We start from the raw sequence: 25,864 nt of genomic DNA, 5'->3' as shown, positions 1-25,864 counted from the left end.
TATTGCACCCTCGTCAACTCTTTTTCCTGTTTCTTCTTTCTGTCCTTGACGACAATCATTAAAGGCAATCATTTTATAAGTGACGGGTGAAGCTTGGGGCTGGGAGTGGGTGTGGCTTTGTATTTAAGCCCATATGTGAAAAGGGGTGTGGCTCTGAATGGGTGTGGCTGTATAGGGTAACCAACTTGTCTTCGAGCTCATATGGAAAAGAGTTTGCCTTTATAGAATTATACTGACCTTCAGGCCTTTTTGTGGAAAGGGGTGTGGCTTTGAATGGGTGTGGCTGTATAGGATTTTTAGTTTATATATGGAAATACCATCAGTGTGGTTATAGGGGATTGTGGGCGTGTCTTTAAAGCTTAATATAGACAATAGAATTAATTAAAGTAAATGTAGCTATAAGTAATTGAGGGTGTGTCTTCTAGACCATATATGGAAATGAGAGCTGTTCTGGGTAGGTGTGGATATACAGGATTGTGAGGCTTTTACATCTAAGTCCATGTATGGAAAACTGTATGGGATTGTGGGCGTGTCTTTCAGTCCTTATATGAAGTTTGTAGAAAAAGGATATGTAGCCTGTTAGCGTGATAGCTAACGTGAACTAAAAAAAAAGCTAACCAGCAAGCTAACAAATGCTAACTTGGCTTGAAGTTTAATAGTCTTGCTAGCTGTTTAAGATGCTAATAGCTAATAATGATATTTAGCACATAACAGCTACGACATTTTGCTGCCTATGTTTGTTTTACTCCGACTCATATTTGACATTACATATGGTGAAACAGAGTCTCTTCCCGCTACACACCGATCCTCCAGGGGAAGTGTACGAGGGTGTGTAAAGTGTTATTGGAACGCGGGTCATGTGACTGGGTCGAGGAGATTCCCCCTGCACAATCGCTCGCGAGTTCATCGTGTGCTAAACGTCCTTCTGCTTACGGGCTGTTATATCGCTCTCCACTCCGGCTTTATTGACTCGATCGATCGTTACCGTGCTGTGCTTTCACTCTCTCTTTCTCTCTCTCTCTCTCTCTTTCTTTCTCTCTCTCTCTCACACACACACACACACACACACAAACTGTGCAGGAGTGAAGGTTAATGGGAGCCGGACACACAGAAAAGGGTTTGGGGAGATTGCTCAGGAAGTAGAGCCTGACTTCAGAGGAAGTGTGTGTGTGTGTGTGTGTGTATAAGAGAGAGAGAGGAATTTGTCCTTGTGTTCCTCTGAGGATCCTCCCCTCACTGCCAGCTCAGCCATGAACACAGAGTGTGTGCCGTGTTTCCCAAGTAGCAGCCGAGCTTTAATTGTCTCACTCTCTACACTAAAAGTACTGTAACGTCCACAACTGTCTCACTCTTTACATTGAAGTACAGTCTCACCTACAACTGTCTCACTCTCTACATTAAAGTACAGTCTTACCTACAACTGTCTCACTCTTTACATTGAAGTACAGTCTCACCTACAACTGTCTCACTCTCGGCACTAAGAGTACTGTAACATCTAAAACTGTCTTACTCTCGGCACTAAGTAGATTGAATAAACCTGTCTCACTCTCTGCACTACAACTCAAAGTTAGTTTTGAAAACTGTCTCACTCTCTCTACTAAAAGTATAGTAACAAATAAATCAGTCATACCGTCATCATGTACCGCCTGATAAAGCCTAAACCTGTCTTACTCTCAGAATCTAAAGCCTAATAAAACCTGTCTCACTCTCGACAGCTAAAGCCTGATAAAGCCTAAACATGTCTCACATTCAGCATCTACAGCCCAATAAAGCCTAAAACCTGTCTCACTCTCTTCACTAGAAGTAATGCCTACTGTCTCACTCGCAGCACTTACGGTAAAGTCAAGCAACATTTAAAATCACCTCACTCTCTCTTCCTAAAGTACAGTAACACCTACAGTATGACTGTCTCACTCTCAGATCTAAAGGCCAATAAAGATTAAACCTGTCTCACTCTCAGATCTAAAGGCCGAGTGTGAAACTAAAAAGTACAACAACGCGTAAATCACTCTCGTTTGTTGAATTTAAATCTCAGGAGTCTAAAGCTGCATCACTTTTAGCACTAAAACATTAAACAAGAAGTGTCTCTCTCTCTGTCTCTCTCTGTCTCTCTCTCTTCTTCTCTCTCTCTCTCTGTCTCTCTCTCTCCATCAGAACAACTTCACGGTTTCGCTCTTCTCTCTAAGACTTATTTAAACACACCCTCATCACTCTAACATTGACCCTCTCCTGCACCCCTGCCCCCCCCCCCCCGAGGTCTCGCGACCTCACCACACTTTGACCTTATCCACGACCTTGCGACCTGCTGTGATTTAAAGATCGTTCTCTTGTCCCATTTAACACCTTTTCACAACACATTCTCGACATCCTTAATCACATTCTGACGTACCACAACTTTGTTACAAATCTTTGCAAAACTTTCACAATTATTCCTACGATGTTCTCGAGCATTTCTTCTTATATTTAGTGACATTTTGTAACACTGTCGATATCCTCAGACTTGTGAATTCTTTGACCTTCAGACAACCTCGTACTGCATCCAGCCTGCTCTACCTGCAGAATCGTTCCATCTGACCTACTGTAACATTCAGCGACTTTTTTAAAAAACCTATTGCAACTTTCTTTGCTGTAACAGCGGTTTCATCTTATGAAGGTAAACAAAGCCCCAGCTACCATGACTGTAAAAGTTTACTCGCCTGGGTGTTTCTGTGTCCTTCACTTTATGTCATTTTTGGCGTTTTGCAAAATTTTCAGCAGCTTTTGTAACCGATTCTCTGGCTCCATTACTGTCCAAACATTGTTGGGTGAATTTCCTAAAAGCATGCAGAAGAAAACGTGAACGATTTTTCTACTAAAATTACATTTAAGTACTTAAAAAAAAGAAAAACGACAGAATAGTAGCAATAATAGGGAAATTTAAGAAAAGAAAAACTTAATTTAAGAAAAACCTTATTTTGTTTGCTTTTCACATATTCGACATAAACGTGTGATTGACATCAATTATCATTGTTCATTTATTTTTTAAATCAAACTTCTGTAACTTGAGATCGAAAAAAATGGATTTTCCGTTTAGCCAAGGGCAAAACGTTACGATATTAATCTAAAATTTTTATTTATCTACAGTACTATATTTTAGGGGTGCAAAAAAAGGCAATATTAATCTATTATTTTTTTAAATTAAATTTCCACTTTTAGAATTCAAAAAGCGTGAATCGATGCTAGAATGACATTAACAGGATATATATTTCAGCAGATCTTCGACCTCGGATCTGTTTTCCTGTTTTTCATTCCACGCAGGCTGTGCGTGTGTGTGTGTGTGTGTGTCTGTTTGCTTGGATCGGTTAAATGTTGAGAGAGGATTAGCAGTAATGTGTAAAAGACAAAAATGCAAACGGATTACCAATCTCTCACATGCATAACACACACACACACACACACACACACACACTAGGATAAACAGTGCCACATCAACAAACCATTCAACGCGCTAATCATTTGTGACCAATTTTGTCCCATCATTCCCATGATGAATTGCGAACAATACAAGCGATCATGGCTTAAATCCCCAGGAAAGGAAAAATCAGATCATGAAGTTCATGCTAAGTTCAGTAAAATTATGCTGATGTAACATTTCTCTCTTCAACCAAAACAGAGCTAGCAGAGCTAGAGCTTAGCTATTTCCTTCATGAAATTTATCTTTTTTCACATTGCTTTTCATGTTGCTTTGTGTTGTTGTTGTTGTTGTTTTTTTTGCTGGTGATTGAAAGATTCGAGAATGAGAAGAAGGAGGAGAGAAAACGATGAACTGACTAGCATCCCCGCTAGACCCCACTAGCGGCTAGTCGAGCTCTACAGTGAGAAACAAACTATAATTCTCTATTTAACAACTAACAGTGTTTAGCTGGAGGTTATTGCTTTGCCAGGATGACAAAAATATAAACAGATTTCCCTTTTAGCCTTCAAGCATACAAAAGTATTTCTAAAAAGCTGTCAAATAAATCACCCGTTTATCCAGTTTAATTTTTCCTAAATCGAACTCTACACATCAGTAACTAAATTAAAGACGTAAAAGTGTTTAGTCTCCAGATGAAATCATTCTTGCTGACTGTTTGTTGGTTAAAATGGCTTTAAATTTTTTTTTTTTTTTTACAGAATCCTTCCAGAATAAAGATTCTGCTCAGCAGAGAAGAGAGATCTCCTTGTGCTGGTGGATGCTAAGGCTAATGCTAATCATCAGATGCTAATGGCTTACTCCTCTCTCTCTATCTCAAACACACACTTAGCATTCAGCTCTAACAAAATAAACCACAAAAGTATAAATAAATATCAAATCCGGCCGCAGTAATACTGGAGCGGCGTCAGAAGGTGACCCGCCATGTCAGAGTGCGTAGGTGGCGGCCATGTCGTTATGCAGAGCCGCTGCATGCTGGGTAATTTGAGTGTAAAGGCATAATGTAATGACGAGACTGAGGAAGCTCATGTTGAATCAGAAGGAAGGAAGACGTGGAGTTCTCTCCTCTCTCAGGTTCCACCATGACACCTGCCTCGGTGCATGATGGGAATTGGAGTTCCTGGAGTTCTTTGAGTTCCGCCTCCCTCTCCCTCTGACCTCCCTGTGTTATAAGGAGGTATCGGACCTTTGCACGCCGTGGCGCTCAATCTGCGGTGAGTCTGACGTCTTCGGCGTCTTGCGGGGCGGGCTCTGCTCAGACTCCAGCTCGTGCAGCGAGGGTTCCTTGTACATGGCGACTACGGAAAGATGCATGTAACCATAGCAACCAGGTATTAGCTTTACAGAATAGCGATTGTGTGTTTACGTTTTATGTTAGTGTGAAAGAGACACGGAAGACTGACCTTCAATGACCTTGGGAAGAAAGTGGGCGGCGCCTTTAGTCTTCTTGACCCGGTTGCCCTTCATGACCTGACCGTCGCGGTTGATGCCGATGTACCACGAGCGCCCCGACTGGCTCTGACGGTACAGCATGGACGAGTACGTCACGTAGTAGTTCTCAAACACGCTCTCTTTAAACTTACACTCTGGGTTGAAGTGCTCCTGGAAAAAATAAAATGGGAAATAATAAGAATTCTGATCTGCAGTTTATTATTTGTCCCTGTTCTTCTGTGTCTTTAATTTATACTGTCCTGTCAGGACCTCTGCTCTTCTCATAAAAAGTTTGTGCATGAGAACAGATTTGCGCCCCCTTGTGGAGAATCTTTAGCCCGACGCGAGAGGCTGAGTTAAACACGAGGCCCAGACGGAGCTTGACGTTAAAACACGTCCGAATCTCGTCTCCTGGAATCTTTAGAGATTAGAGCATGTGGCGCAGACTTCTGACCTTCTGTCTCTCTCCCTCTCTCTCTCTCTCTCTCTCCACACGGCGGTGTCTGATTACACCTCTAAGTGAATGTCCTCTGCGTTTATAAGCCGGGCGTCTGAAACAGGAGAAGTGTGTGTCTAAAACCGTCTGCAGATCAGCAGTGAAATCAAACACACCGTGTCGTGCCGTGATCGGAAAATAATCAACAGTTAGCTGTGTGTGTGTGTGTGTGTGTGTGTGTGTGTGTGTGTGTGGTGAGGACATGGTGATTAGTTTCCTACAAGAAAAGCGTTTTTGTAGCTTTAACACCACAATGCTAACAAAAAGAATGATGTTTTCTACTTTTTATCTGTCTTTTTTAATGTTTTTTTGGAATACGTTAAATTTAAGACTGACACTGCAGACTCCTTCCAAAATTTCACAATGACATTCTCACTGTTCAGTGCTTTATAAACGTTATTACTGTAAGATAATAAAAATTATGCATGAATAAAGGATAAATAGATGAACATAAAGGGAAACTGTAAATTGACAAAAAAATATGAGCTGAAGAGAAAATCTGCTAAATACGAAAAATACAAATAAATGCATCTAGAAATATATAAAATATGAACTAGTTACACACACACCACACACCTGAATTGCACAAAATAAACACAGGAAGTGTAACATGCTAAATAAATAAATTTAAAAAGTTAAAAAAAAAAAAGTTAATTAACTAATTACTTTAAAGTTAAATAGGACCCGTGGTTCTCAAAGTGTGAACGGGAGGGAATTAGTGGAAAATAATAGGAAAGTACCTATTCTAATTCATGCTTTTCTTTATTGACAATAAAGATCGGACACTCGAAACTAAACAATCACACGCAAAGAAATGGATCATTAATACAAGTAAATTAAAATAACATCAGAGAAAAAGTGGAACCATAGTGCAACAATAACAGTTTAACGTCGGCATGTTAATTCCAGAGGAACAATATATAAGGAAACATTAACAGAAACGGTATTATATATGTCGTTTCATTTATTCCAATGTGTATGCTGATGTTTCTGTATTTTTGTTAAACATTAATATTTTATCAGGCAGTACTAGTCTGGCATTTCTAGTTTCCAGTGTGGTTACAAAGTAGCTTTTTGCTCCTTCAGGCGCTGAACAGAAGGGAAGATCAATATCGTTCTACGCTTTTTGTTGGTGTGCGGTGATTTTGCGATGATCCCTAAATCATTCGTTGCGCCGTAGAGAATAATGGTGTTTATGCTTTTAAACATGTATAATTTAAGGCGGATGGAGCTTAAACACAATGTAGAGAGGAAATATATCTGGGTATCTTATTCGCGGGTTTATTTACGCAGCTATTGAATTCGGAGATGCAAATATTAAACTAACCGCCGTTACAAAACGGGTCAGTAGCGTACTGTATGTAGTGAGCGTAATAACGTCAATGGATACATTTGTTACATGGACCACAAAAAAGCAGGTGATTCAGCATCATCAGCCTAATCAACCAAAAATCCAGCCGAAAGGAAAACATGATGAAGCCTATGTTGCGCTTGGATTCATGGTGGGGATGGGGGGGGCAGAGGAGAGACCCGTGTGTGTTTTGTGTCTTAAACCGCTGGCAGCAGACAGCATGAGACCGAACGAAGTAGGAAGACACTTAGAGACAACACACCCCAGTCACGTTAATAAGCCACTCGACTTCTTTGAAAGGAAGTTGTGACGAAGTAAGTCTGTTATAACAATTGCACGTGTATTTTATCTGTTTTGAACTTGGTGTTATTTGATCTTTTTGGTTTAGAAATTAATATTTCAATAAATAGTACACTTGGCTGATTTCGTTATCATTTTGTTGACAAGTGGGGCTTGAAAATTCGCCCACCGCCTTAAGTGGGGAACGACAGAAAATGTTTAAGAACCACTGGGCTAGACTAACAAACCCTGAGATATGTGCAGCGAGTATTCCATCACAGTTCAGTGGTGAAGACATTATGAATTTTTTTTCAATGAAAAAATCGTTTGTATCAGGAAGGAAATAATGGATGTTCAACCACTGACAGCATCCAGCGATCCATTCACACCTAAAGCTCCACATCTAGAGCTTCGATGCTTTACAGGTAAAGGACAGGACGAGCTGTACAAACTTATCACCATGACTAAATCAACAACATGTTTATTAGATCCAATTCCAACTGAATTACTAAAAGAAGTGAAACATAGAGCTGGAGAGCCGCTTCTGAACATTATAAAGTCTTCACTATATTTAGGTCACGTCTCTCAAGTTATTACGCCCCTTCTTAAAAAACCTAAACGTAATAAAATATTAAATTACAGACTGATTTCAAACCTTCAGTTTATATAATTAGAAAAGCTGATGTCAGCTCAAATATGTGCTTTCTTACAGGAAAACTACACCTTCGACTGATTTCAGTCAGAATGATTTTCAGGGCCGATCATAGTCCAGAAACTGCACTAAGCCTAGGAGACTAAGGCTACATCTCCATACTAGTCTTACTTGATCTTAGTGCTGCATTCGACACTATAGATCATAACATTCTCAAAGATCGTTAAAAAGATGCCTGAGTGTGTCCAAGATATAAAAGATTGGATGATGATAATTTTCTCTTACTTTCAGAGACAGAAATTCAGACAAGACAGAAATATTACTTATTATATTAATATTACGAATTCATTTCCACCTGTTCTTCATTTTTCTACCCATCCCGAGGCACCTGGAGATTGTGCCTAGAAATTGTGCCAGCTCCAGTAGACAGACGCCAACCCTGCGAGGATCCTGAGGCTTCCAGAGAAGGACCACCTCCAGGTGGATTCTGCTTCATGATGGTTTGGATCTACACACTCTGCTCCGAACCTCCCAGTGATCCAGCCCTCTGCACCTGTCCGACTCATCCTGGTGCCGAACTGAACTGGACTCCATATGAACTTCTCCACATCTCCTGTAATACTGAACTTCCAGCCCCCTAACACACAGTATGAGTGCAGATCAATCCCTGCTATCCGTTACCACCCAGATGAGGATGGGTTCCCTGTTGAGTCTGGTTCCTCTCAAGGTTCCTTCCTATTACCCTCTCAGGGAGTTTTTCCCTCAGCACCGTCGTCGTTGTCCTCGGCTTGCTCATCAGGGACAATCAGATCACTACACATTTCCATAATCTTCTTTTATCTTTGAGAGAATGACCATTGTTAAAAGCGCTATATAAATGAAATTTAATTGAATTACTATTATTGGAAATGTTTACGTTTGTGTTGGTGTGTTTTTTTCCGGCACATCTCTATGTTACACGTCACAGTTTGGCTCTGGTGTGTGTAAAGCGGCACCGCCGGGACGCTACATTAAGCTGATGAAACCGAAAAGCCCGGAGCGACGACATCACAGTGCGACACTTTTATTTTTGTTCGTTCAGCGAGCATTAAACCAACAGACGAAAACGTGCGAATCTAATCGTCCTGCAAATCTGTCCTCTTCCTCCTCCTCTGACCGAGATGAAAATGAGGATGAGCACATCAGCTTTTCGAAGTTAGGAACGCTTCACAACGAAAGACGTGCGCGATCAACGAGTGGCAGGAGTCGGTTTGACCTCAAGTAACCCCGATTTTCCTTTTTTTTCTGCGTCAGTTTCAGTTAATGATGTTAATCATTTTTATCAACACTGAACATTAACAATGTTATTACGTAAATTATGGACGGAGTTTCCAGTGTCAGTGCTGAATGTGTGCAACGATAATTTTAAGAGCTGTAACATAACTAAAGACAGGAAGTAACTTATTCCAAAAAAACATAAAAAAAAAAAAATAGATAAAAAATATGAAACAGCATTCTTTTACTTTAGCGTTTTGGAAAACTGCTGCGGTATTTAAGCATGAAAACACTTCTGTTGTAGGAAACTAAACAAATGAAGTCACCTTTTCGAAATTAAGGAACGATTCACGGCGAAAACGTGCAAAATCAACAAACTCTGAGTCGGTTTGACCTCAAGTAACCCCAAAATATCTCGGGTTTGTGTGAAATTAATCAGGGATTTTACGAACATAAGGATAAGATGTATTTTCAGATTTTTATAGATATTATCCTGTAACTTGTCATTTAAAGTTTAGTTTTACACCAACATGTTTTTTATAATAAATATCAAACCCTCGACCCTGGAGGTGCGAGGTGACAGGACTAACCCTGTGAACGAGCCGTTACTACAGAAACCATAACGTCCCCAAACAAGCGCATTAATATAAACCTGTACTACTATTCGAACCGCTCTTAATTAAATCAACACCTGGTGACCAATCAGGATCCAGAACTAAGCAAGATGCTGCTGTGGTGCGAATAAGATTTGGAGCGACGTAGGCGGTGTTTCTGTTTAATAATAAATGCGGCCAGTTTCTCATTAATCGAACTAATGAGAGGGTCGAGATCCTTCACTGGGCTGTGTAATTCATCGCACCTGCTGCAAACACAAGCAATGTCACTTAGAGATCGGAAAATTCCAGAACGCAGCGAGGCGTTGTTTCCCGAGATGTCTCTCTAACCTTCATTCCTTTTTTTTTTCTTTGCTTAGGGTAAACACTTGAAGGAGACACATCATCATACAGATGGCATGCAAAAATACACAGATACAGCCTGATTCCTGATGGAGTACACCCTAGACCAGGGTGCCAATCAATCACACGGCGCACATGACTAGCAATTTGGAAACACCAGTTAGCCTAATCTTGTGTCTTTGGCGTGTGGGAGGAAAGCGAAGGAAACCCACCAAGCATGGAAGGAGAACATGCAAACTCCACACACACACACACACACACAGAGACACAGGGCAGGAATCGAACCTTCAACCCTGGAGGTGCGAGGCCATATCGCTAACCGCTATGCCACCGCGCCACCCAGACTGTCCTCTTTCGACGTCATGTGTGCTGCTTCATTTGAAAAAGTCCTCATGTTAGAAACAGTCAGTGACAATTTATTTGCACTATTTATTATTTACAACTGCACTATGTTGTCTTTTTGTCTTTTCGTATAATTCTTAGTGAGTTTTGTTCATTTCTGTTGGTCCTGGAGGAACGTTGTTCTGTGACACTGACAATAATGATTGTCAATAAAGGCTAACTCCATCTGATCCGATCCGATCTGGACAGGAGAGACTCGCTGTCTCAACACCTTCACTCGCGGGAACATGAGGGAAATGAACGCACGAGCCGACACACGATCACAAAGAATGAGGAATTCTTCAGTTATTAGAAGGTAGTGATTGGCCAGGCGCTGTGGTAGAGGAACCCCGTCGTTGATTATTTTCCCATAACAGCATGACGCGGGCGGTTTAATCTTTAGATCATTGTTTATAATGAAACTCTTGGGGTTGTTTAAAAGGAGAACAGCTCAATCTTTAAACGGCTCCGTGTTCAGACGCGGTGTGGATCTTCAGCTGAAGAATCAAAAGTAACATCAGCTCTGTTCATTCGAAAGAGTCGACTCGGACTCGTTCATAAATTACACCATGATCACCTTCTCTCTCTCTCTCTCTCTCTCCCTCCTCTCTTTTGTTTCTTTTTTGTGCTGTGCCTGTATTTCTTTTGTATCTCTGCCCTTAAATATACACACACACACACACACACAAAGTGAGTGAAGTATTTTGAACTCTCTCTCTCTCTCTCTCTCTCTCTCTCTCTCTTTCTTCCCACATGTCTTTATTCTCTCTTTTCTCTCTGCCAGGATTGAAGTGATAGTGCTCTCTGTGTTGTCCTGAATCTCAATACAGTTTGTACAAAAAGAATATGTGCACACACACACACACACACACACACACACACACACACACCAAGTAAATGATATTCAATCACCAAGCATCATTTGTTTCCTGTCTCTCTGTCTTCCCCCCTCTCTCCCTCTCTCCCTCTCTCTCTCTCCCTCTCTCTCTCTCTTCCTCTCTCTCTCTCTCTCTTTCTGAGGGTGTTTCCACGCTGAGTGCTGATTATTAAGTGGGTCAGGATGGAGGGATGTAGCACTATATTTATCAAGAAACTATTTCCACGAGTCTGCAGGTAGCAGAGCTCAACACACACACACACACACACACACACACAGCAGGGGGGAAAAGATTCCTTCAGCGTTACTTTAAATAAACGCAAACACACTTCCAAACACACACACACACACACACACACACACACACACACACAGACACATATTCTTATGTACACTTGCATGCAAACGTTTGTGTACACTGACCTCATTACATATTACGAAAAAATATTTCCAGAAACAAAACGTTTCCATAAACATTACTGTGGACTGGTTTTATATTTTATCTTAAAAAGTGCAAATAAATACAGTACGTCCCCTACATACAAACATTCGAGTTCTGAACTTGAAAAAATAAAAGAAGTATTGTTTCCGGTGTAGATTGTCACATGTGCAGCGAGCATCCCAGGGTGTCAGTAAGCGAGAGTAGAAGGAGACGCAATGAAGCTGGTACTGCTAAGAAGTGGCAAGCGATAACAATGGTGGCAAAAGTGAAAATAACTGAGCGAATGGAGAAAAGATGGCAGACTTTGCTCATTTTTGTCAAATAAATCTTTCAACCATCGGCACGATTCTAAAGAACGAGGACGAGATCATGAAATGTGTTTTATCCTGTGTTTAGGGAGTTATGTGTCCTAGTACCTAGACAATGTTTGTTGGACTTACAAACAAATCGGACTTACGAACGGAACTCGTTCGTATGTAGGGGACTTACTGTAAATAAAAGTGTAATTGTGGCATTTGGAAAAGTTCAGACTAATTTAATACTTCATACTTTGGAAGGCATCATAGTTTTTGCAAACATCACGTTTTCTTGTCCAGTCTGTTCTTTCCATCAAACACTGCATAGGAAACCGTCAAACACATATGGAATCCGTCTCTTGCGTCCGCGTGTGATGGGATTCCGTGTTATCACTTCTGCTACATTCGGTTCCTCCCTCGTGTCACACCTGGACAGCTGCTTGAGTCTTTTCTGTTGACTTTTACAGTCAACTTTGTCCATTAGCCTAGTGAAGGAGAAGTCTAGCATCTATGTTACATTGTCATATGCATCCCGAACCGTCTCCGAAATTTGTCTGTATGATCAGATCTCGATGCGTCTCTAAGACGCCTGTATCACCCAGGACGCGTGTGTGTAAACTTTTGCACATCATGATTATTGTTTGTTTCTTTTTTTGCTGCAGAGGGCGTGATTTGTCTGGGGTGCACAAACTTTTGCGAAGCGGTGTATGAAGACCTTAGCACCATGGACAGCTCCCTGTTCATGTCCTCATTTAATACGCAGTGTGACTCTTCATCATCATCATCATCATCATCATCAGTCATTTAAATTATGCTTTAAAATAAAACTTTAGCATTAATCAAAGTTTTTAAATGTAAAAACAAGCCATTTTTTTTCAAAACTCCGCCTTAAAGATTTTATCCCATGACCCTTTCTCTGTCTGATGCAAACATGTTGAGTGACATCAGTAACCGTACAGGGCGGGACTTACAGAGGAGTAGAGGAAGCCCTCGCTGTTCATGCCCAGGTACAGCCCCGTCTTCGCCCCCTGGATGGCTACGATCCGCAAACCCACAGGAATCAAGTTGAACTGAGCTGAAACACACACACACACACACACACACGCACACACACACACAGGAATTAGTGTGTGAAGGAGACAAAGAGACAAAGATAAATGAGGAGACGTAGGAGAGAGACATTAAGATTAATTATGTTTATTATATTCATTGTGCATTCACCTTTTTTGCATTAAAATAGCTGTCAATTAAAAAAAACGAGCAGAACAACAACAACAATAATAATAATAATAATAATAATAATAATAATAATGAGAGTAAGAAAGCAAGAGAAAAGCTTCTTGAGATCAGAGAGAGAGAGAGAAAGAGAGACGTTACAGGAATGTATGTTAACGTCATATTAAATTACAATATTTATTATATATTATATAATAATAGACAGATAGTCAACATTGTAGACACTGTATGGAGCGTGTAAAAGCAGTGGGACAGTTTTGAGGTGTAAAACACTTTGCATGATCACACACACACACACACACACACACACACGTGAGCAGTGAGAGAGCTCCACTTCTTCTCACTAATAACACACTGACAAAAAGACGTGACGAGATGGAGAGATGGGACAGACACACAAAGACAACTCAGGCGAGGACAGAGAGCAAGGAGCAGGGACATGGAAAGAAAGAAAGAATATGGGCAGCATGTGGATGAAGACAGAGACAGGTAGAGACCCTGGGTGGAGATAGAGAGAACAGACGGAGACATGGGGAGAACGTGGGTGGAGACAGAGAGATAATGTGGGCAGAAAAACTGATCGGATGTGGGCGGAGGCAGTAAATGTGGGTGGAGACACCGATAATGGGTGGAGACACTGAAAATAAGGTGGAGGTGGTTGGAGACAAAAGAGAAGGTGGAAGTAGGTGGAGAGAGAGAGAGAAGGTGGGCGGAGACTCTGAGAGAAGGTGGAGGTGGGTGGGGAGACTAAGAGAAGGTGGGCGGAGACAGAGAGGAAAGGTGGGTGGAGCCACAGAGAGAAGGCATGCGGGGCGGAGCTGTATGGAGGCGTGTTTATTGTGATGGTGTATAAAGCGCTTCGTCCCAGTACGTTAGTGATCATCAGTTATTCTAATAAAAACATTAATATTAATGTGTCGCTTAACATCTGTTGATGGCCATGAAAGTCTCTCCTTATGTAATATAGAGATTAATTCTATGCGTGTAGAATTAAATGTGTTTAATTCTTCACACACACACACACACACACAAACACACACACACACACACACACTTACAGAAGGAGCTGCTCTCGTCCCTTGTGCCGTCCATAGTTCCATCTGGCTGCATCTGGAGGTAAAAGCCATGCTGACTGTACAGGCGTGTGACGATCCCTTTTAACTGAGGCTCTGTAAAACAAACACACACACACACACACACACACACACACACACACACACACAGTAAAAAGGTTGCAGAAGGAAACTAGCCTCCGCCTGCGACTTTAAAGGTGCAGTCAGTGAAATCTGTATTGACAGGCAGTTCTGCAGTATGATTGACAGGTGAACGGACACACCCCTTTATCCTGATTGGTTGGATATTGTTGGTTCATTTATTTACCTCCAGACGACACCAGAGTGACGGAGAGTAACTTCATTTAAAAACCACTGAGCGCACCTTTAATCCCACGTCACTGCTGCTGATCATCTCCAGAGTGAAAAGAAGCTCGTGTTCTGCGTTATAAATGATGGATTAGCATCTGTGTGTGTGTGTGTGTGTGTGTCTGTGTGTGTGTACGACTGAGGGAACAGGAGGAGAACGGAGCCTGAATGTTTTATAAGCTGCGCCCCTCAGGACTGTTATGCGCTCCTCTGAGAAAGCGACGAGTGACAGACAGAGACGTGAGCGTTCGTCCTCTCGCTTCATCCACTGAAACGCTGAGGCGTGAACACGGAACACCGCGCCGCTAAGCTCTGCCTTCTGATTGGTCAGAAGTTGGTGATTGAACATTCGTTCGCAGGGACGTGCACATTGACCATGGGGAAGGTCTCAGGAGAAGGAGGTGTGGCCTTTGTACGTGTCAGAAGGAGGTGTGGCCTCGGATTTCTACACAAGGGTGCATGGCCTCTGTGTCTCTACCAATCAGGATAAAGGGGTGTGTCTGGCTCCTGTGTGGGTTCTAAAGAAGAAGGCATGGCCAATGTCAGTTCTAAAGAAGGGGGTGTGGCCTCTGTGTCACTTCTACAGAAGGGGGTGTGGCCTCTGTGTCACTTCTACAGAAGAAGGCGTGGGCTCTGTCTCAATCCTACAGAAGGAGGCGTGGGCTCTGTGTCACGTCTACAGAAGGGGCGTGGCATCTGTCTCAATTCCACAGAAGGAGGTGTGGCCTCTGTCACTTCTACAGAAGAGGGTGTGGCCTCTGTCTCAATCCTACAGAAGGAGGCGTGGGCTCTGTCAGTTCTAAATAAGGAGGCATGGCCAATGTCAGTTCTAAAGAAGGGGGCGTGGCCTCTGTCACTTCTACAGAAGGGGGTGTGGCCTCTGTGTCACTTCTACAGAAGAGGGCGTTGCCTCTGTCTCAATCCTACAGAAGGGGGCGTGGCCTCTGTCTCAATCCTACAGAAGGAAGTGTGGCCTCTGTGTCACTTCTACAGAAGGGGGCGTGGCCTCTGTCTCAATCCTACAGAAGGAGGCGTGGGCTCTGTCAGTTCTAAATAAGGAGGGCTGGCCAATGTCAGTTCTAAAGAAGGGGGCGTGGCCTCTGTCACTTCTACAGAAGGGGGTGTGGCCTCTGTGTCACTTCTACAGAAGAGGGCGTTGCCTCTGTCTCAATCCTACAGAAGGGGGCGTGGCCTATGTCTCAATCCTACAGAAGGAGGCGTGGGCTCTGTCAGTTCTAAATAAGGAGGGCTGGCCAATGTCAGTTCTAAAGAAGGGGGCGTGGCCTCTGTCACTTCTACAGAAGGAGGTGTGGCCTCTGTCACTTCTACAGAAGAGGGTGTTGCCTCTGTCTCAATCCTACAGAAGGGGGCGTGGCCTCTGTCTCAATCCTACAGAAGGAAGTGTGGCCTCTGTGTCACTTCTACAGAAGGGGGCGTGGCCTCTGTCTCAATCCTACAGAAGGAGGTGTGGCCTATGTGTCACGTCTACAGAAGGGGCGTGGCATCTGTGTCAGTTCTACAGAAGGAGGCGTGGCCTCTGTGTCAGTTCTAAATGAGGAGGAGTGGCCTCTGTCACTTCTACACAAAGAGTAGTGTGTGTGTGTGTGTGTGTGTGTGTGTGTGTCAGTTCTAAAGAAGGCAGCATTTATTCTTGTTAATTTTAACTCTGACTTTTTCTTTTTCTGAACAGAAACTTCTCCTCCTCCTCCCCCCTGCTCTTCTCACTTCATTAGCACCCTGGTATCCCTCTGTACTCTGTGTGTGTGTGTGTGTGTGTGTGTGTGTGTGTGTGTGTGTGTGTGTGTGCATGTCAGCTATTTTAGCTCCTCCATCCTGACGTAAGAGCCATTAGGCTTCATGAATTACAGGCATTAATGAGAGTCATTATTCTCTCACACACCAGCAAGTGAAGCAAATTATTTGTAGGGTTCGTGTTTATCGAGACTGGTTCTCTACTCGAAGGAGGGAGAGAGAGGGAGGGAGAGTGTGACGGAGCGCTGCAGAGAGCCGTGTGGAGATCGAGGGGAAATGAGGAACAGGAGAAAGAAACAGAGGAGGAGACATAATCAGATCGGAGAGAGAGAGAGAGAGAGAGAGAGAGTTATAATCTTATTAGGTTTTCACATATCTGTGTATTCACGTGTACAAGAGCAGAGAAATGAATTTTATTTCCTACACCGGCATTTTACGTGTAAATGTGATATTTCATATGAAATACAACAAAGATATACTTTTAAAATGATCTCCACTAAAAGTGTGACTTCACTGTGAAATAAATATTAAATTTCAGCAAATTTAAAAATTAAAACATTATTATTATTATTATTATGAATAATAACAATAATAATATGAATGAGCCGTTTCTATGGAAACTATAACAACATCACACTCATTCTGTCATTGAAGATGAAGTTCTCGTGTAACTGTTCCTTTAAAGCGCACTGCAGTAACCCGAGGTTGACCCGCACTGACGGACGGACGGACGCTGGTCCGGATCGATCGACGTTCCTCACGTTAACCTTGACCGTGTGCTGCACTTTTGTCTCATTGTGTGTGTGTGTGTGTGTGTGCAGTGCTGCAACTCCATCTCGTCTTATCTGGATTAGAGAGCGGTGTAATTACGAGCTCCACTCCACTGAGCAGCCCTGGGCATTTCTCACGCCGCTGTCAGAGCCCAGCTCGGAGACGGGGGGCTTCCCTCAGCGGGGATTAAATCCGTGCACCTTCCCAGATAGTCCCACTCATCATCTGTTTACTGCCTCACTCGTCTACTCTCTCTCTCACTCACATGTCACTCATCATCACAGGCCATCAAAACCAAAACAAAAAAAAAGCACTGCTGTAGACATGAGCCCCTGCCCCGTGGTGTGATGCTGGAAATCTGCATGAAATAATGAAACTTCATTTCAAAAGTCACGTCGGTGTTATTCAGACTCGGGTTGTACACCCGTCAGGAATTTACTTTAGTAGAAATCACCTGCCTGTAATTCACACTTCCAATGATTGTGGATTAAAACACAAACACCCACAAAAAAACACCAGTAAATAGTGTCATACACCGTAAAAACACAAACACTCGCTTTCGAATGTCTTTAAGGCCTTTAAACACAAATATCCTTGAATTATTATGAATAATTTACTTTTAAATGCAAACACTTGCCTTTAACACTGCTTTCAACACTCACGTTTAAATGCGGTTAAACACAAGGATTGTCCTTTAAACACAAATACAGTGCTGTGAATAAATATATTATATTTATTTATTTATTTTTAAAATAACTTTTATCATAAAAAAGTGTATTTAAATTAATTTAATGGGTAATGATGCATGTAAAGGTGTTTAAAAACAGTTACAGTGCTGTAAAAAAAAAAGTATTTGCCCCTTCCTGATTTTTTTTTTGCACATTTGTCACACTTAAATAAGATAAGATAAGTCTTTACTAATCTCGAAGGAAATTGTTTTTCCAGTGGCTGCATATTTAAAAAGATACAATAGGGGGGAAAAATACAATATAAACAGATTATATATATATATATATATATATATATATATATATATATAAACTATAGACTGTACAGAAAGGTAATCCAGATCATCAAACTAATTTTATTACACCATGATAACCCGAATCAGCTTTCCAGGATCGATGTAGGATCAGGTAGGTTTGGACAGCTTTAAAAACTGTATTTGTATTTACTTGGGTTATCTTTGTGTAATATTAAAATTAGCTTAATGATCTGAAACATTTAAGTGTGACAAATATGCAAAAAAAAAAATAAAATTCAGGAAGGGGCAAATACTTTTTTTTTACAGCACAGTAACTGTTTAAACACCTTCACATGCATCACTTCCCATTAAATTAATTTAATTACAAATACTACCTTTTTAACACTTTTAAACAACATATACATTTCCACTTTTTAAACACTGTTAAATGTAAACATTTACCTTTAAACACATCACATAGCTTTAAACACCTTTAAAACACAAACACTGCCTTTAAAAGTCTTTAAATGCCCACATTTGCCTTCAAACACCGTGAATGTGTTTACATGCCATTCACCTTTACACCCAAACAGTTATAAACACTCAATTATACAAACACTCACCTGTAAAAGCAAACACTTGCATTTTAAACTCCTTTAACTGATAGCATTTCCCTTTGAGCACTTTTAAAATCCAACACTAACCTTTAAATGTCTTTAAAAACAAAAACTCTTCTTCAAACACTTTAAAAGCAAACACAAACGCTCACCTTGAAGAAGCTTTAAACACAAAGCAAATCTTTAAACTCACTTAAAAACACAGACGTGATTAAACACAAGTAAACACTCTAATTATAACATGCAAAGACTCGTATTTAAAGCTTTTGAACACTTTTAAACATAAACACTCACTTAGCATCTGTAAAGTTGACTTTGACTTTGAAATGCAGATACTCAAATTTGAAACACCTCAAAACAAAAACACTTGTCTTTAAACATGTTTAAACCCAAACACTGTCCTTTAAACACTTTTAAACACACACATTTAAATCCAAACACCTGCCTAAATCACTTTGAACACAAACACGCATTCAAAAGTTTTAAGCCTTTAAACTCAAACACCTACCCTTCAACGAAAACACTCTCCTTCAATTTTCAAACACCACTAAACACAAATACTCCCTTTTAAACAACTTTGAACACAAACATTCATATTTAATTATGTTCAAAAGGATTCACATTTGCATTTAAACCTGAATGCTTGCCTTTACATGCATGTAACTAGACTTGCTTTTAACACCTTTAAACACTCAAACTGTGTTTCAACACACTCAGCTTTCCAAGACTAAAACACTCCAGTGTGTAAACAGACTGTGTAAAACACAAACACTCCCCTTTAAATGTCTCCACACAAAACACTAGGCTTTTTACACAAACATTAAAAATGGAAGCACTTACTTTTAAACACTTTCTTAAATTTTTTCCTTCCAAACACTTAACACTTAAACACCTTAAACACAAAAATTTACCTTCAATTCCAAACATTTGCCTTTAAATATAAATCCTTCCCGTTAAATGCCTTCACATGCAAACATTTACCCTTAAACTCAAACACTTAAACGCATAAACACTTTGAAACGCAATCGCTCTCATCAATCCTTTAAACACTTTCAAATAAACCAATGTCTTTAAACAACCGTTATACCTCTTTAAAGAAATCTCATGCCTTTAAACACGAACACTGATGACGGAGTTCGTGTTCTGTGAAGTGAATAGGGTGTGTGGTTTTGGACAAGCCCTAAATTAGTGCACTAAATAGGGCTCCTATGAAGGGGACAGACGTGTTTCTTCAACACTACGGCAACGTAAATGTAATAATTAAGAAAAAAACAGCACTTTGGTGAAGGAGCCCAGTGTCACGTTTCTGTCAGTTCACGTGCTTTTGGTGTTGAATATGAAGACGAGTCTGTGGCGGGGGAATAGGAGGCAGAGCCGAACCCCTGGGGGAAGAGTGATGGAAAACAACCTTGTCATGTCCTTTAAAGCTTTCAAGACCAGATTTACATCAGGGAAGGGACAGTTTAGAGGAAGAGTTTGTCCTTTTACTCCTCAACATCGCAGTCAATCAGCCAAATGTGGCTTCTTAAGTATTGATTCAAACTACGAGGAGAAAGGAAGTCATTTTTTTGTTTTAATATCAGCGATTTTCCTAATGTGTGTATGAGTGATTTGGGACAGGTCCAAAGTTCAATAAGAACATTGTGATGGTTTGTACCCTGCATAGTGAATAAGGTGCATTTAGTTTGGGACACTTTTTGATGATGTGGTTCGTGCTCCCTCAGGGCACTGGTGGTCTCTCGCCTGGGTTCGATCCCTAGCCACTGGTGGCGGTGCCGGTCGGTCTCAAGCCCAGGTAAAATGGGAGGGTTGCGTCAGGAAGGGTGTTAAACCTCTTCCAAGCTTGTGTGTGGAGCGGATAGCGACCCCTTGCTGGTTGCAGAAGAAAGAACAACAACAACAACCTTCGTGCTCCCTCAGTAGTGATGAGGACTTTGGGACACGCTCACTCTGGACAGTTGCCATTGTGTTCATATTTATGTCCCTTTTGTCTGGTTGTCTCTCTAGAGGAACACAAATAAGACTGTGGACAAGTCCTGCTGCAGTGTTTTGTGGTGATGATGATGATGATGATGATGATGATTCAATTAGGACGCTGTGCTTTTAGCCCTCACTCTTCCACAGAACCCACAACTGTGTGTGTGAAGATTAATGGCAAATGTGCAGAGCAGTAGTTTTAAAGTGTAAACCAACACTGCAGTGCATGTGTGTGTGTGTGTGTGTGTGTGTGTGTTTGCTTGCTTTATTTTCCCACTTCGCTTTCAGGACTGGACGTGTCTTGTTTTGTAAAGAGACGTCCTGCAACACGAGGCTCTGGGACGGCGGCCCAATGGTAACGCAACCCAGAACACACACACACACACACACACACACAGCACTTAGAGATTAGAAATGGAAATGTCTCTGTGCCTACTTATCTTACCACACACACACACACACTCGTGTATAGTGTCCCTCCGTATCTTCTCCGGTTAGAGGTCGAGCTCAATCTGTCCTTGTCGGCTTTAATCAAACTGTCCGTGAATTTCATTTCAGCGCGAGACGATCTCGAGGTCCTCGCTGTCACATTACGCTCCTGATGTCTTTAAGGATGTGGCACAAAATGTTAAACGAGCGTTTCTGCAAAGTTTGCGTTTATTCCCCGCGACGAATCTCGTCTCACGGCCCAGACTGAATCTTTCATTAAAAATACTACGCCTTCGGGTCTATACACCTAGTCCTCTTTAATTACTCGCCTACTTTTAAATGAAAACACTTCTTTCTAAACACCCTAAGAAACGTTGGCCTGCACCGTACGTGAAAAATCGTCTCTACACGTGAATGCTCCCCCTTAGATGCAAACACTCATCATCACGCGCAAACACTCCACTTTAAGGGCAAACAATCGCCTTCACAGGTTAACACATCTTTACACACCTATTTTAATTAAGGCTGATTCTCAGCGTTATAAACATCTCTTGACGAACCCTCAAGAGTTCCAGGGAGGCCACTACGAAAGAGATGTGTGTGAGAAATAGTTCCATAACGCCTACGAGTGTTCCTCGATTAGAACGAGGACCCAGAAGAGGAACGTAAATCATCTCTGAAGGAAGGTAATGAGACGTGACGCAAAACATTAACCATGCGATATACGTTCTGAGAAGAAGACAAGAAGTCTTTCCTGATCTTTACTCCCTCTCTTACTTTCTGCAGAAACAACAGCAGTTTGTCATCTCTGTCTCTCTGCTTCTGTCTCACTCTATCTCTGTCTCATTCTATCCCGGTCGCTCTCTCCATCTCTCTGTCTCTCACTGTCCCTGTCTCATGTCCCTGTCTCTCTCTCGGTCTCTCTGACGCGAGGCTCTCTTACACTGTGCAGTCTGATCGGGTGTTGTTGAGTAAGCGGGATGAGACATGCGTCTTTAGCGGTCAGCTTAATGCTATCCTTCTCCTCCGGGCACAGCTGAGTGTGTGCTCCTGTCCTGAACACACACACACACATACACACTTGAGCGGGATACACTCTCACAGGAGGTTTACTTAACAGGCGTCTCCTCTGAGCTAAAACCGGACAAAAAACAAAAAAAAAAACTTTATCCTCCATGTGCCAGGCTGTGGTCATAATTAATTAATTAATTAATTAATAAACTAATTAATTAAGTTAGTTAGTTAGTTATTAAACACAAACACAACAAACACTTGTGGCGCAAAGAATAAAACATGGCACAAAAAATTTAATGAATAATAATTTTTTTTAAACCGTACTGTAGCTAAGGATTCTCTGTCCTGCCAACATGTGATTACCTACAGGTAGCACGTCATCGCGTCATTTATTGCACGTCACTAAATAAATATCATCGCTCAACTTGTTTATCCTTCAATAAACCGTCTGTTACTATACAACATGTTTATCTCATACAGTGAAACAATTAACTAGCAGCATTAATGCTAGCAGCACTGTATTTACAGAAGCTGAACATAATTTTGCATGAGGTAGTTTCAGCTAGCGCTAAATTTAATAACTAGCATCACTTCGGTTGTGACGCCACCAATAAACAAAACAGGGGTGGATGTGGCTTTCTTATGTCATTACGAGGACCTTAAATGTGTGTAGAGTTCTATAGATCTGATACATCAGGCAGTTTTCCCTCTGCTAACACTTTACTTAATAAAATAACTAGCTAGCTAAACAAAATGCTCAGTTAGGCTAGCTCAGAAAATGCAAAAAACTCAGTTAATAATAATAAGAAGAAAAAGAAGACGAATAGTAACAAGAATAATCTTCGTCACCATGATTGTTCATCTAATTTTGACCGGCTGAATATTTTCACTGCCTTTTAAAGAATTTAAATTTTGCACTGCCTTTTAAAGAATTTAAATTAGCATGTCAATTAAGCTAACTTTTGCAAACGTTTCTATCAAAACCTTATAGCTGATTTTCAGCACAGCTACAGCAACTAGGCTAACCAAAATATGGATTTGAGTTAGACATGTTTGCTAGCACAAATAGCGTAATGCTAACTCTTCACACAATGCTAACGCTCCTTCAAACGTCCCACTTTGTGTCATGGCCAAAAACAGATTTATATAAATTAATATTGGTTCTCATCAGCGCAGAGATCCCATTAATGTGAAGTGTTTTTTCTTTTTTTCTTCTAAAGGAGGGGGTGGGGGGGGGCAGGGGGTTCCTGCATAAAAAAAACATTCAGTTGAGGGTTCTAGGGGTCTATGGATCTAGGGTTCTAGTGTTTTGGGGTCCTAGAGTTCTAGGTTTCTATAGTTCTATGGTTCTATTGTTATCAGTTTATAGGGTTTTAGGGTTCTAGTGTTGTAGGGTTCTAGTTCTTTAGGCTCCTAACCTTGCAGTGTCCTTGAGCTCTAGGCTTCTATGATTCTATTGTTCTAGGTTTCCACGGTTTTAGGGTTCTAAAGTTCTAGGTTCCTGTGGTTTTAGGTTTTTAGAGTTGTAGGTTTCTGTGATTCTACATTTCTATGGTTGTATGGTTCCAGGGTTCTATGGTTCTTTTGTTCTAGGGTTCTGCATAGAACTTTTCTCTAAGACTCTCTTTAATATCTGATAAAAGTTCACTGTCTTAGGTAAAAATGTGAATGAAGCTAAAGGGTTTTATTAACCTGTCTCTCCTGTCTGTGTGTGTGTGTGTGTGTGTGTGTGTGTGTGTGTGTGGCACGTGGAAAATGGAGAGCTCGGTTATTGATTAATCGTCACGCGTTAATGAGCAGCATCGATCCACAGTGTGTGAGAGAGAATATTAAAAAAGCCAACACAGCCTTAACCAGGTCCCCAGTGTGTGTGTGTGTGTAGGTGTGTGTGTGTGTTTGTGTTTGTGTTTGTGTGTGTGTTGGGGGGGGGGGGGCAGGCAATTTGCTAATGTCTGACACTGGCACAACACACTTATTGCCATATTATGCAGCCTAAATTTATCTGGACACTTCTCGTGTGTGTGTGTGTGTGTGTGTGTGTGTGTGTGTGTGTGTGTGTGTGTGTGTGTGTGCCGAAGCAACGCTGTCTTACAGTAAATTTATAACAAAGTACAAATGCATAATCTTGTTCATGTGGATATTATGGTAGTACTCACTCAGTGTACACACACACACACACACACACACACACACAGCAATTCTAACCTTATAACTCTAAATGCAAACAAGCTTCAGTTATCATTGTTTATTTCATTGTTTCCTTTCCTGAAAATGTCAAATGAAACAAGTGTGTGTGTGTGTGTGTGTGTGTGTGTGTGTGTGTGCGTGTGCGTAATATGAGAGTGTATGCGGTTTCTTTCGTAGCCAGTGGCAAGGTTACCTGTGACTTAAACATGAGCCGCAGTATCTAAGTGACCTACGTGTGCACTCTAGCATGGATTGAACACGAATGTAGGGCTCTCACACACACATGCACACCCACCCACACACACACACACACACACACACACACTTACACACAGAGCAATTATAGGTCTGAGTGTAATAAGTATTATCCCAGAGGACTTTGAGGTGAAAGACACCAAGAATAGCGCACACATGTGGGACACTTCGGTACACACACACACACACACACACACACACACACTTTCTGTATTAACCCATATTAAAGAAGTGAATTCCTATAGTGTCTTGCTACGACTAAATCTACACATATATATTGTATATAATTTTTTAATGTTTTGTTTTAGGATTTTTTTTTCTGTAAAATAATTTAACTTGTAAAAGATCAAACATTTATTATAATATTCAAAATATTTAAAATCATTAAACGTGTTTCTAAAAGCTATGATTTAATTAATTAAATAAATAAAGCTGGCTAGCGCTAGTGACTCTGATGGATGTTTGTACAGTAGTACAGTTAGCGTGCACTAATCCGCTTCTAATAGCTCATAAATAATAACTAAAATAACATCAGGTACAAAGCGCAAAAATAACATAAATGATTGTGACCACATGAAGTGTGTGTAAATATATATATATATATATAAAAAAGTTTTTCATTTTTTGTTTTATTAGATGACGATATAAATAGATACTTAGATTTACATTATTTAAGGTGTAGACTAATAGATCGATAGATTAGTTGTAAGAATCAAAGAGCAGAAACATTCTGACTTGGAAGAGATCGAAAATGACATAATTAAAAGTAATGTGGCAATGCTAATGTTAGCTTCTTTTTCAGACAAGCTACAGTATATGAGAGCCTAACGTGATCAGAAGTGAACATTAGCGCTGTAATGTTAATGCACACTTTAACTGTTAAGGACGTGGTGGGCGGGGCCACTGTTTATGAATAAAATATTTGTATCAATAGCAAGATGTATTTTTCAAATTAAATACTGGAATTAATATTTTATCTATATATATATATTAAATACTAATATTACTGTAGACTGCGGCAGACACAAACCATAAATGGATAAAAAATGTATCTAAATTCTAAAGTGATTTTTTGGCATGGGAAAGAAACGTACAGTAAATTCTGCCAAAGAAAATGAGAGATCAGAGCAAACATGTCTATCAATCTGTCTATTGATTTAAATGTAAATATAGTGTCGCTGCCGTGAGTAGCATTGTGTGACATCATCAGCAGGCGTGGGATCCCGAGCACATCTGGTACCTACAGAGGTGTACCTAGCTAATAGATAGAATGAAGCCTGGCCTGTGCTTTTCGACAACTCAACAGCACAATTTCTTTACTCTTTATTGAACCGATGTATATTTAAAGGCATATAAATGCAATCCCACAGTAAAG

At 40.9% G+C, this 25,864-nt stretch overlaps 1 protein-coding gene across 3 annotated transcripts in view; it reads right to left on the bottom strand.

Annotated features, from left to right (window-relative positions):
• Positions 1-788: 788 nt before the first annotated feature.
• Positions 789-25,864, bottom strand: part of fgf11b (fibroblast growth factor 11b) — a 28,137-nt gene continuing 3,061 nt past the window's right edge. Inside the window, exons 2-8 of one of the 3 annotated variants that reach the window (XM_053516374.1) lie at positions 15,943-15,963; positions 14,799-14,828; positions 14,161-14,269; positions 12,838-12,941; positions 4,855-5,053; positions 4,713-4,749; positions 789-1,024 (exon numbers count right to left, since the gene is read on the bottom strand). In XM_053516374.1, the coding sequence (XP_053372349.1) occupies positions 982-1,024; positions 4,713-4,749; positions 4,855-5,053; positions 12,838-12,941; positions 14,161-14,269; positions 14,799-14,828; positions 15,943-15,963 (543 nt within the window). In that variant the 3' untranslated portion in view covers positions 789-981. Of the gene's footprint in view, positions 1,025-4,618; positions 4,750-4,854; positions 5,054-12,837; positions 12,942-14,160; positions 14,272-14,798; positions 14,829-15,942; positions 15,964-25,864 lie in introns of those variants that run through there. The other 2 variants (XM_053516375.1, XM_053516376.1) reach the window with 2 other exon arrangements.

This window comes from Clarias gariepinus, chromosome 17 (assembly GCF_024256425.1).
Source record: "Clarias gariepinus isolate MV-2021 ecotype Netherlands chromosome 17, CGAR_prim_01v2, whole genome shotgun sequence".
Lineage (NCBI taxonomy): Eukaryota > Metazoa > Chordata > Actinopteri > Siluriformes > Clariidae > Clarias > Clarias gariepinus.
The sequence above is the reverse complement of the archived record's forward strand: the minus strand, read 5'-3'. Positions and strand labels throughout refer to the sequence as shown.